Raw genomic sequence first — 13140 nt, 5'->3', positions numbered from 1 at the left:
TTTGGACTCACCCATTGTGCATGGAGTTGGACTCTCTGGAAGAGCAGCAGTGACCTCTGAAGGCCATGTGTGTGTCTTCTGTGGGGTTTTTCCTGGAATCTGTGAAATGATGCTCTTAGTGGCGGACTGGCTGTTCGGTCTTGCTCGCTGTACTTGTGGGAAGTCACTGGGGAGGGAGGTTGGGTTTATTGGGGTTGTTTTGTTTTGTTTTGTTTTAAATTTTGGGGCTCTTCTGAAGTCCCAGGTATGTTTACGAAGATTGATTCTGGAAAACTGATTTGTCTGGACTAGTGTTTGGTGGTTGCGCAGCACTATCCAGGAACCTCCAGGCCCTGGTCCCCGCCGGCAGCCGGCTCGTCTCTTTGAGAACATGGCGCAGCAAGGTTTTGTTTTGTCCTGCGTAGGTGCTCGAGTTGTTTTGTTTTCTTTGGACACGCACCATTTTCAGTGTAGGCAACTGGAACTTAATCTCTGGAGCAGTCCATGAAGGTTTCTTAAAACCCAGTCAAAGGTAGATGCCTGTGAAGAATACACTCATTTCATTGAGTGCCCCGTTCATCAAACGTTCAGCATTTAGAAATCAAACATTTAACAATCAAACCTTTAACATTGTGAGCTGGTGCAAAAAAAAAAAAAGGCAGCACCAGAAAGTCCTGAAAACAAGTTTCCTGGTGGGAATTGGCCTTTTTACCCTACGGGAAAGAGTACAGCCCTGAGGGAACAACTGCTAAAACTTACCTTGACTTTGAGTGAAGAAGGCGAAGCCGCCCTGCACTTCACAAAGGGTCTCTGGCATTATGGAGCCAAGAAGTTGCTGTGGCCACAGAGCGCTGAAGAACTTCAGTGCCACTGCACTTCCCAGCATGTAGGAACATCACCAGCCCGTTCGGTAAAACATTGTGTCCCCAGGTGGCACCTTTAGCTAAATTTACCCAAGTCCAGTAACACCCATGTGGGACTGGTGTCATACCTCACCTTCCAGTGCCCTCTTCTCTTTGTTTCTGAATATGTCGTTGAGGACTGTTACTGCGCCGGAGACCTTTGGTCACTTCAGGAGCTGGTTATGAGGATAGTGGCTTTCCAGGAATAGGGAGAGGTCATCAGAGATGCTCTCAAATTGTTCAGGGTAGGTCCATCCAGGGTCCTTGGCACCTTGAAGGGAATACTGCTTGCTTGCTACCTGAAATGTTACAGCTACTGTCCTAGCTGAGACCATCCCAGAGAAGAATTTGGAGCCGGTTCCCCATCCCTCAAGGAGTCTTAACGCATCTGATCCCCTCCTGGTCCTGGCCCCTTGAAGAAGACGCAGAAGAAATCAGCTTCCAACACAAAGCTACGAAGAACGGAGATGTAAGCAGCTTGAAACTGGAGGAGGTATTATTCTCCTGTTCCTCGTGACTGTGAGGACGGATGATCAGGCCTTTCTGGTGACGTGTGCCAAAACTCGCGGTGGAGTACCATCCAGAGCTCTCAGGTTGATCCTCAGGTTGGTGGCCAAGGTCTGGCTGCAGACCTTGCAGAGGTCTGGCTTTATGCCAGAGCCTTGGGGAATAAGGAGCATTCACAGTGAGCCTTCACCACAGTCCTTCACTGAGTCCCTGTCCATGACATGGATGCGTTTTTTGGCTACTTGACAGGTCACAGCACGTTTGAGGAGAATCTGGGTAGATGTCTGGTAGTTTGGAGCATCAGGGACCACAAGAGCTCAGAGGTGCATCCTACCCTGACCCTCTCAGCTGCATACCTTGTCTATAACAAGAAATAATTCTGTTTCGGGGTCAGTGACGTGCTGTGAGCTACGGTTGGGTTTTGGTTGTGGAGTTTGCTGGCCATGGACCGGTCCCATTCTGCACACTGAAAGCCTGTGGCCAAAAACCAAACCTGAAGGTAGTCCACCCGCATCTGCTTGTATGAGGGTGTCTTGGGCCACGTCCCACCTGCAGCTTCCAGCTGTGTGCCTGCTGTTGGAGGATGGGGGACAGAGCCTGTGGGCTCACACAGGGCTGCCCACCCTGTCCCGGTGTCGCGTGGATGGATGTGAGCCGAGCTCGTGCCACGCCGGCCAGCCCCAGCACCGGAGACCAGTTCCTCACCTGTTTTTTATTTCCCAGGGTGGATGTAGCTGACAGCTACAGCTGAAGGTGATGCCTGCCTGAAGTCCTAGTGGGTCTTGACTGTTGAAGCTTTAGAGAACGTCCTTGTGCCCGTCCCGTGGTGGTACGTGCCATAACCCGTTGGGAGCAAACCGGATAAAACCTCCTGCATATGGTGAATGTGGTTTCATGTTTTATTCTTGAGCTGTCTGGAGAAGGTGTGGAGAGCACCGTGTGAACGAGCAGCGAAGCGTGGAGCGATCCTCTCTGCCAGCACAAGCGATGAGCTAGATGGCACCACTAAAGGGGGGCCGCGTTAGTCGTGGAAGGTTGAGGAGCCAGCAGAAGCCTGGGGGGTTTAAACAGAGACATTTTAGCTCTGTTAAGCGTAGAAAACCTCCACAAACTCAGGGTCAGGCTCCGGGATGAATGCTGCAAAGAGGTGCTGTGCACAGAACTTGTGCTGGAGCCTAGGTGGTGGGCCAGAAGTCTTCCTGATGTAGGGATGGAAAGCCTCCTGCGTGTTTCTCTGCTCATTTCCCTGATTCTAAGGGTGTCAGAGATGAACTGGGACAGGGCCGCACTGTGACAGCCCACCAGGTTGAGGCGCTGTCATCGGTCCTGCCCGTCTCTTATTCCTTCTGGCTGTAACATCTCAGAACCGCAGTCGGATCGGGCGACTGAGCAGATTTATATGGAGTGGCTTTGTGGCAGCAGTGCGTTGCCCCTAACGGAGATGGTTGCCTGTGCGCTATGAAAAACCCTCTAGATGAGGACCTACAAGCTTTCCACGTTTTTCAGCAACCCAGGTTTAGAAAAGCAAAGGTAACTGGTGGAAAAGTCGTGGTTATCCGCTCCTCTCTGCTCCTGGCCGAGGCAGGTGCCTCCTCCAGATGTGCCTGCTGGAGGCTGCGATCGGATCCTGGGCGCGCCAGCGGTGAAAGCCACGCACAGTCCGACGGCTTCACCCCGGCTCCTGTGGAACGAGCGTCTGTTCTTTGTCTCCTTCCCCGGCTCTTGGTTTGCTGCTTCTTTCCTGCTGCCTTGCACGCTTGGAGGAACCTCCGGGGGCTTGGAGAAGCGCCCCAAGGTTGGGGACAACCTGGGTGACCCATCGCTTCTGCAGTGGCTGCATTCCCACGCCGAGGGCTTTTAGGAGAAATTGAAGAACATGCGTGCCGTGGCCTCCCCAGAGAGACATCAGCCCAGGCTCCGTTTGCATTGTGTGAGCCACCTGGATTCTGTTTGTAACGTTGTCGTCTTGGGTAGCGCGTCTGAAGCTGGCACGAATGATCAGACCTCTCCAGCGCAGGTCTGTGGGTAACAGAACGTTTGTACGGGTTTTACAACTCCGTCCAATGCCTAATCAGCGGGGTGTATTTTATGACTGTCATTTTTGAAGACTAATTGGCTGATTAGCCTGGCTCGTGTCATCATGTTTGCTCTGGATTCGCAGCTGAAAGAACTTGGAGCAACTTTGGGGAATTCTCCTCCGCCCCTTGCACTTAGCATCTCCTGCTAAAGCATCAGCCGTTGCCATTAATTAGCTTGTGAAAGTATTACATTTCCCTCCTAATGAAAGCTGCTAGGCTGGCAGTCAAGATGGAAGACTTCTGTTCCCAGGACGGTTGCAGGATGAGTGGGTAAATCCCATTAGTACCTCTCAGCGTGGATCTCTGTCATCCTCCTTTTAGGGCTGAGCAGTAGCACAGTCTAAACAAGCCTTTGAGCCCTCCTGGGATGGGAGAAGGCTGGAGAAGAAGCAGCATGAGGAGCAGAGAGATGATAATGGAGGGGAAGAATCGTAGAATCATTGAGGTTGGGAAAGACCCTTGAGATCATCGAGTCCAACCCTTAACCCAGCAGTGCCAAGTCCACCACTAAACCGTGTCCCTCAGCACCACGTCTACACGTTTTTTAAATCCCTCCAGGGATGGTGAGTCCACCACCTTCCTGGGCAGCCTGTTCCAATGCTTGACAGCCCTTTCAGTGAAGACATATTTCTTAATATCCAATCTAAACCTCCGCTGGTGCAACTTGAGGCCATTTCCTCTTGTCCTATCACTTCATACTTGGGAGAACAGACCGACCCCCACCTCACCACAGCCTCCTCTCAGGCAGCTGCAGAGAGCGATGAGGTCTCCCCTCAGCCTCCTCTTCTCCAGGCTGAACACCCCCAGGTCCCTCAGCTGCTCCTCACAGGACATGTGCTCCAGACCCTTCCCCAGCTCCGTTGCTCTTCTTTGGACACGTGAGAGCTGTGTGGAGGTCCCAAGCTTTGGAGGTGGCGGGCATGAGTGAAAAAACGAGTGAAAACCAAGTGACTCTTCCCTGAAATGTGCTTGGTGAGAAGAAAGTCATCCCAGCATCTCTGCCCAAGATGCTGGGGAGGTGCCAGTGCTGTTTTAGTGATGCAAGAGAGGCCTGGGTGTGGAAACAGCATCTCCGCAAACAGCCAGTGGTTTCTTGCTCTTCCTGCCCGTCCAAACTGGAAAAGTTCCGTCAAAATCATCAGCTGGTCTCCAAAACACGTACAGTCCGTGAAGCTGTGATGTGGAGCAGCGTACCCCGAGATGCAATGCGCCGCTGGCTGGGCTTTGCTAGAGGCAATAATGGGAGAAATGAGGGTGGTGGAACACTGGCCCAGGCTGCCCAGAGGGGTGGTCGATGCCCCATCCCTGGGAACATTCAAGGTCGGGTTGGACGGGGCTGTGAGCAAGCTCATCCAGCTGAAGGTGTCCCTGCTGGCTGCAGGGGGTTGGACTAGATGGCCTCTGAAGGTCCCTTCCAACCTAAACCATTCCATGATTCTATGAAAAACCAGCAGAGACACTGTGGAACTTGAAAACTTGGTCACTTGGTTGCTGTAAAGTACAAAGAACGAAAATAACGATCCTTGCTGCTCTGACTCTTCCAATTAGAAGTCCCTCACCCATATTTACCAGAAGCCACCAGTTTTTCTGTAGCTGTTCCACTTCATTTCAGACAAGTAAATTTTCTCACCGGGGAAATTAATTGTTTTCGGCGTCATTTGGGGGCGGTTTATACCCCCAAGGACGCGCCGTGGCGTTCAACAGCATCTGCTGTTGCAACCCAGGGAAAGGCACCGACCTGGCAGCTCAGCTTTGGAGTTGAGGGGGCGTTTTGGCGTTGGGCTGGGCAAATCACTTAAGTTTCGAGAACTGTTCTTGCCCTTTCTGCAAAACTCAGATCATTGTTATCTGCTCGAACAAAGATTTTTGGGGATCAGCTGGTTTCTATCGGCCCAGCGCTTTGAATACTAAAGCGCTCAGCGCTGTGGATTACGCGCCGCGTACACGTTATGTGGGTGCTGAAATGGGATTAGAACAGTAATATCTTTAATTAAAGGCGATTGACTTCATCCTCATGCTGTTTCATAACTTTTGAAAGGTCCTACAGAACAGAAATGCGGTTGTTTTTTCCAGTTGGGCTGTAACAGCGGCAGGTCGCCCCTTTTTTTTTGCCCTTACCGGTGCCAGTACTACAGCTGTGAGTGGATCCTCATCTGAAACATTAGCAAAGCTCAACTTTGCTGAATTTAGGCTCTGACCTGGTCTTCCCTGGGTTAGGACGTGGGCTGCAGGTGTCTCCTTTTCCCCCTGAACATTTTTGCTCCGGATAAGTGCCTGGCACCTGCTGCTGTTTTCATCTTGTTCTCTTGGAAATAATACAACTTGCATTCAAACGGTACACGGCTCTGCAGAACGCCAACCCCAGTGACGAAGTTTTCATTAATCAACTTGTGGGTGATTTGAGATGATGTTTAGGAGACTGCCTAGCCCATCGGTTAGTTGGATATTTCTAGATTACAGGTGCTAGGAATCCTTTCCTTTCTCTACTTGTTTTTCATTTCACAGGAAAGCAAAGGCAAAATTTACTGTTATATATGATTATATATTATATATTAGTATGCTGTTATGCTGCAGCAACAATATTCGTTCCATTACCATAGTGCTATATGCGCTGCTGTACGTTTTGTGTATGTAACGCGAAAGAACCATCTGCATATGAAAATCTGGCCAACGTCTAGGCGGGGTTTTGTGTTCAAAAAAATTACTTTCAGCTCCCAGAACCAAGATCGATGGTTTATAAAGAAACCTCTGCGCAGATTAGCTGTCTTCAAGGAAATAATCCCCCTTTAACTAATTAATCCTTCCTTCTGGAGTCCTTGATATACCAGAGCTTGGTATTATATAAGGTGCTCTTTGCTTCTTAAGCCAGGCTCCCGGTCCTTCAAGAGCTGCTGTGGGATTGTGGACACAAATTCAGAAATATATTGCCGTCAGCGTGTTGTTTGCAGGGTCGGACTTGCCTTTCACACCCCGCTGAGGATGGAGCCTTTGCAGAGAAATTTCAGCAATGCCTAATTCTCCTCCGTAAGCGGATTAAGACCCGAGTGGGTCTCGGGGAGCCTGGCACATCGACAGCGGCAGCACTAAGCTTTTTTACCTTGGGATCATTCAAGGGCTTCGTGCGAGTCAGAAGAGAAAGTAACCGGCTTGCTGGGTGCTGTGGGAAAGACAAAGCCATGGCCATGCTGGGGAGGAAGGGTTTAGCTCCTGGGTTTGGGGTTTTCTGGTGTGAAAACGCTAATGGAGCCATTGGAAGGCTGCGTAGAGGGGTGGTTTGCCTTTACTGCCAGTTCTCTGAAGGGGCTCTCGGTATCAATCTTTGCTTGTGTCTTGGTTTGAAAGACAGGTGTCTGCAGAGGAAGGCAGGAGCCTCCCTTGAAATGGAAAGTGCAACCCCCTTCCCTCCAAATTATTATAATTTTGAAATTAAGGGGCCTTCAGGCAAAGATATGGGGAATAGGAATAACAGTTCTTTACTAATATATATATATATATATATATATAACACAAGGCAGGGAAAAACAAACAACCCCCTGGTTTACACCGACAGAGTCAGGAATACAACCTGACCCCCTGTTAGGGTGGCAGTAGCAGTCCGATAAGATGCTGGCTGCAGTCCTCCTGAAGCGATGGATGTAGTTCTGTGGAAGCAGCGATCAGGGAAAAGAGTCTGGTCTTCCTCCGAAGGTCCGGTGGTAGATAGGTAGCTCTTGTCCTCTGGAACTCCAGTGGGGGGAAAAAGCTCCTCTGGGAATCCCGTGGAAGAAGGCTGCTAGGGTGTTGGAGATCTCCGTTTTTATTTGGCATGGACTGCTTGGCTCCTTCCCCCTGGGCAGAGCATCTCACACTGGGATGGGGAGTCGTGAGGCAGTTCCTTGATGGGCCATTAACAGGAGATAGCCCAGGAGCGAGTTACCGATGGGTCAGGCGATAAGGCATTGTTGTGCCCATTGACAGGAGATAGTCCAGAGGGGGGAGGCAGGGAGCACCGCCCCACCTGGTCTCAACAGCTCCTGAAGATGGCAACAGAATAATTTTTTTTCTTTTGGCACATTTTACACTGTAACCTAGGACAGCTTGAGGTCTGGATGCCTCTGGAAAGCTGCAGCTCTTTGGGAGCACTGGTGGGTGGTGATAAGACCCTGGGTTCAACCACGCCGTATGATGCTGTGTAAGAAATGCTCACCCTTCCTGCTACCTACTTCCTATGGCACAGAACTGGGGCAGAAGGTTGGGAATCTGTACTGACTGTTGGGTAGAACAGCGTTGGGTGTGGATCATTCCCTCTTGGAGGCTGTGCCTGGGGGAGAAGCTGGCTTGCACGCAGCACCGTGTCACCCAAAGCCAGTAGCTGTTGAGTTTGAGTATGCAGCGCTTCCTAGGTAAAGATTTAACCAATTCTTTTCGGCTGTTGTGGAAGAAAGAGAGCCTGTCATCATATGTGATGCCCTCCCACATATGCACATCATTTGCTAGCGATGCACAATATCCATTGAAGCTGTCATGTTCTACAAGGTGGTCCTCTTCTGCTCTAACAATGAATTTGATGCCAGGTCTTACATTCGTTTGAGAAGAACCACGTGGTCTGGAGAGTAAAGACGTGGAGTGAAACTTCAGGACGCTTTCATGAGGGATGGGGAATGACCATGTGGATGAGACTTTTGAGTCGAGTCCCAGGGTGTGGCTCCTGCCAGAGAGGAGGAGGGGGAGAGGGAGGTGGTGGCAGTGGTGGTGAGGAGCTCCGCTTGCACCAAGGGCCCCGTATTCCCAGTGCTTTGTCTCTGCAAAGGACAGAGGAGTGATGCTTTCGAGTTCACCGCCAAGCCTTACGGGTTGCTTCGACTGCCGGTGCCAGTCCTAGAGGATGAAAGAGGTCTGGTCTCCCACATGGGGCCATATTCCAGAGTTGGGGGTGTTCAACCTGGAGAAGAGAAGGCTCCGGGGAGACCTTAGAGCGGCCTTCAGTGCTGAAAGGGGGGGTACAGGAGAGGTGGGGAGGGACTCTGGATCAGGGAGGGGAGTGATGGGCTGAGAGGTGAGAGTTTCAAACTGAAAGAGGGGAGATTGAGATGAGATCTTGGGAAGAACTTCTTCCCTGTGAGGCTGGTGAGGCCTTGGCACAGGTTGCCCAGAGCAGCCGTGGCTGCCCCCTCCCTGGCAGTGCTCAAGGCCAGGCTGGATGGGGCTGGGAGCGACCTGGTCTGGTGGGAGGTGTCCCTGCCCATGGCAGGGGGTTGGAACTGGATGGTCTTTGAGGTCCCTTCCAACCCAAACCATTCTGTGAGTCTATGATGATGGAGAGCCACCACATCTCTGGGCAACCTGTGCCAATGTTGCATTATCCTCCCCGTGAAGCGGTTTCTTCCTGCCGTCCCGTGTGTGTCTCCCAAGCAGCAACTTGTGGCCATTGCCCTCACTGAGGAACATTGAAATTGAGGAAATCCGAGGACTGGGAATACCACCATAACTGAATGGTAATTAACTAGCAGCCTTCATCGTGCCATTGTTTAAAGTGCAATAGGGTCGTGTAGCTATCCTGTCTTAAATTACTACTCTCAATATTTTGGAAGTGCTCAAAACATTAATAGGCATTTTTGTTGTCTGTCTTAGAGCTGTAAAGGCTTGACATTTGGGAAGAGGGATGGGAGAAGGCCGCAGAGGAGCTGCAGAGCGCGAGGAGATGAGCCCATGGGGGACGCGGGCAGTGCTCAAGCTCGTTACCTCTGGTGTGGCGTTGAGGTAGAGACAGATGAGAGCGAAGAAGTCACTGCACGCCAAAGCTGACTGTGGGGAAACGGCCATTGGAAGGAGAAGGGGAGATCCCAGCTGAGGACGGAGGGAGCTGGCGTGTGCACAGGGAGAAGCGCACCCGTGGACACGCGCAGCGGATCATCTGCGCCCTTCCACTTGCAGGTGGTTTGGCTTGAGGGAATATTTTGTTCTGTCTCTGACCTCCTTTTCTTCCTCCAGCTGCCTCCTACACAGACAGCTCTGATGATGAGACCTCCCCCCGAGACAAGCAGCAGAAGAACTCCAAAGGCAGCAGCGATTTCTGCGTGAAAAACATAAAGCAGGCAGAATTTGGGCGCCGAGAGATTGAAATTGCTGAACAAGGTAAATGGGGCGCGTTCCTCAAGCTCGACGCTGTCCCAGGCTGTCTTGTAGGGTTCTTCCTTCCCCCCTAAATCCTCTGCTTACGAGGTTCACTATATCGGTGATTTCTTGACACCGTTCCTGTTAGAGATGGGAAAACTTTGACGGGATTTTGTGGGATGGAAAGGAGTTACGGCGTTATGCTGTGTGGCTCCAACCAACCGGCTACTGAAGGGCTGCTCTATAGTCACAGGTGTTTTGTTAAGATCGGTAGGAAAGGTGAAATCCCTCAAATAAATTAGGCAACTTTGTCTGGAGGCAAGATTGTCTCTGGAAATCCATAGCGAAGGCAATGCAGTGTTTCAGTAGTTGGAGGGATATTGGAGAGGCTGATCAGAGCAGTGGGTCTCAGGTCCTCCACCGTCTGAAGCAGATTTTCCTCCAGCCTCACCTGGGCGTTCGCAGGTAGAAAATTGAAAATGTGATGATCCTACATCCTAAATAGCCGGGAGAAAAAAACCCAAGAGGGTTGTTGGGTCCTTTTCAGCTGTGCCGTGACTTGTCTGATGCTTGCGCTCAAAGCTTTAGCTTTTCTGGAAGCTGCCACAGCTGGACAAGTTCGTAGGGGGACCACAAAGCAGGGCGAGAAGGGATGCTGGCTGCTGCTTCTGTGCTCATCCCTCTTTCCGTCGTGTTGATGGAGTTCTTTTCAATTTTGCCTTTCAGAAATGCCGGCGCTGATGGCTTTGAGGAAGAGAGCTCAGGGAGAGAAGCCGCTGGCCGGGGCCAAGATCGTGGGCTGCACGCACATTACAGCGCAGACAGCGGTAGGACCCCGTCCGCGGGCTCCAGACAGGCAGTTTCCCCTGCTTGTTCTCTAAAACAGACCCCAAGTGGTTGACATAGAGATGGTCTCTGAGGCCAGCACCTCACACCAAGCAAAAAGAGAACGGTCGGTTTTGTGGTCGTTCCTAGATAAACAGCGCCTGTGCTTGAAGGTGATGGAACGCCTAAAATGCCTATATTTTGTGTAGCTACAAAAATGTCTCCATAAGGCGCCGCTCGAGCAGCGATAACTAAGGAAATCGAATTATCTGTATGGCATAAGGGGGAAGAAGTGGTGGTCACTGGTCAGCCCAGTTACACAGCTCAAGAGCTGTGGTTTCTCCTCCAGACATGGGACGGGAGCGCTTTCTCCTGACGAGATGTGGGACTTTGCTGAGTGAAATCTGCAGATGTATAGATATATATATTTATTTATTTTACACACTCGCACACATATACATGCTGCATATAGAATATACTTTGAAGTTCTCATTGACTTCACCCATTTCAAATGGTTGAAAAAAAAGTAATTGCAAGATTGTTTTCTGTGCAGCTCTCTAACAACCCCGATGCTGCTTAAAACCAACTTCAGATCCCCCGCAGAAGCTTTCCCACAAACAGCAAATCAAAGTCCCAGTCGTGCGTTACTCTTTGCGTTGCATATTGCTCTTTGCGTCCCTCTTTCTGATTTTTTTTTTTTTTTTTTTTTTTTTGGTTTAAATCCAGGTCCTAATGGAGACTCTCGGTGCGTTGGGTGCGCAGTGCCGGTGGGCTGCGTGCAACATCTACTCGACCCTGAATGAAGTGGCTGCTGCCCTGGCTGAGAGCGGTAGGGAACTTCACTCTCTCTGTTCTTGCTGGTTTTAAAAAGATTTCTGACTGTCCCATCATATTTACCGTCTCTTTGAGGTTTTTTTTCCTTCAGTCTTTCCCATTTAGAATAAACCTGTGGTAGGTAAACAGCACAAGATCAATCCCTTCCGTTGGTCTGGAAATCTTAGAGTGGTTTTTCCCTGGAGCGTGACAGTACGTAGCGCAGCTGATGGTGATGCACACCGTTAGGGGCTATGAGAACCTGGAGGCTCTTTCGCTGAAGGAAACAGAGCTAAATTTGATTTCAGTTCTGCTACATTTGAGTCATAACTTTGCCTTAAAGGGGCGAAAGAGAGAATTCGGGGGGGGCCATCGTTCACAAAACAGAAGCTGTCCCTGTTGCTGCTCACCTGAATTCAGATCCTGTTTTACCTGGGTAAGGCCAGGGATTTTACCGCGGGGGCTGCGAGACCCAGAAGCCAAGCGCCCTGGCTTGCCTGTTACCCCGTCTTGCTCGCTGAAGCTGCTTAATAATTGCTCATGAGTCAGAATACACGCCAGTAAATTCGTGGTGAGCCCGCCTAGCAGGAAGGTAAGACGTCTGACTCGCCGCAAGAGCTTGGTTTTGCAAATAAATGTTACCGTTGAGAGCGTGTAGTCCTCTCGTCTGGTGGCCAGAGCTTTTTCCTGGGGGAGAGGAAGAAATTAGGAAGCCTAAAGCTGACTCCTCTCTGCTGCCTTCAGCGGGGTGTCTTCAGTGGGTGGCTCTGAAGCTCTTGCTAGAAGGGAGATGTGGAAAAATCAGACTGCAAGCGAGACCGCGGTGGTGTCGGGAGCCTGGTTCCTCACGCGGGGATGTAGGGAGAGCCGATCCCCAAGGGACTGGCTCAGGCTGTGTTAGCACCCGTCTCCCTCTCTGTGCCAGGGTTCCCCGTCTTCGCCTGGAAGGGAGAATCCGAAGACGACTTCTGGTGGTGCATCGATCGCTGCGTCAACGTCGAGGGATGGCAGCCCAACATGGTGAGATGGGGCCGGCCGTAAAACGCTCGGCGCGCGTTGAAGCGTGGGTAGCTCTCCCCTAAAGAGAAGAAGGAGGGTTTAGGGCTGGTCTTGTGTTCTCCTCCTGAATTTAGACCTGGCTTAGCAGCTCAGGCTTGGTGCTAACGCAGCATTTACCTTCAAAGGGCTTTACGTTGAACTACACAAGTTAACTGACCTCAGCCTCACGGGTGTAAAGCCAGGGAGAAGGTGGGTTAAATGACTTCTGCGTGTGCAACCCTGAAAAGGGGTTGCATCCGCTTCCCCATATTCAATTAAATTCACACCTTTGGTTGATGGGAGTTTTCTTATCTAGGCGAGGCCTCTGTTTCAGAACAAAAACTAGACTTTTAGGCGATTTCTGCACTTTGAGCCTGCTCTTACCGTGCAAACACAAAACCTCAGGTAACCCAACTCCGTACTTTGCTGGTTTGTTCTGCCCTCGTTTCTAGGGAAAACAGAGAACCCTGAACGAGGTGAGCGGAATAATTTGCAGCTGTCAAATGTGCTGGTTTTGTCGTGCTTCCCAACAGGTTTTGAGCCCTGGAGCTTGTGATCTAAATTAGATGAAAAGCAATCAAAGGGGGAAGTTAGACGTGTATCTGTATGGTTTGTTTGCCAGTATCAGCTTGTTTGAGGTGGGGGGTTTTGTCCCTTCCAGTCTACACCTGCTCCCTTCCTCGCTGTCACCTTTAAAAAGAATTGTGAATGTCAAAAAATCCACCCCCGAGCTCCAAGTCTGAGTCTAGACACGACAGCGGCTTTCTTCTTCTTTCTGAGGAATAATTTCCCATCAAAAATGCCAGTAATTGAAGAAGTCCTCGTACCAGAATATGCATATGATGCTTTCCCAGGATCTCTTTGGACCTCTTCATTCTGCAACGTGCCTCCAGCCATCAGTGTGT

The 13140-nt window shown here is 50.7% G+C and overlaps 1 protein-coding gene across 1 annotated transcript in view; it reads left to right on the top strand.

Moving 5' to 3' along the window:
* AHCYL2 (adenosylhomocysteinase like 2) overlaps positions 1-13140 on the top strand; it is a 108453-nt gene that overhangs the window by 77106 nt on the left and 18207 nt on the right. Inside the window, exons 3-6 of the mRNA XM_086475254.1 lie at positions 9437-9580; positions 10286-10386; positions 11111-11213; positions 12123-12217. Coding sequence (XP_086331380.1) covers positions 9437-9580; positions 10286-10386; positions 11111-11213; positions 12123-12217 — 443 coding nt within the window. The remainder of the gene's footprint in view (positions 1-9436; positions 9581-10285; positions 10387-11110; positions 11214-12122; positions 12218-13140) is intronic.

The sequence above is a fragment of the Leptosomus discolor genome, chromosome 1, assembly GCF_034619465.1.
Source record: "Leptosomus discolor isolate bLepDis1 chromosome 1, bLepDis1.hap2, whole genome shotgun sequence".
In the NCBI taxonomy this organism is placed as follows: domain Eukaryota; kingdom Metazoa; phylum Chordata; class Aves; order Leptosomiformes; family Leptosomidae; genus Leptosomus; species Leptosomus discolor.
Note: the sequence above shows the minus strand (reverse complement) of the source record. Positions and strands in the feature narration are given on the sequence as shown.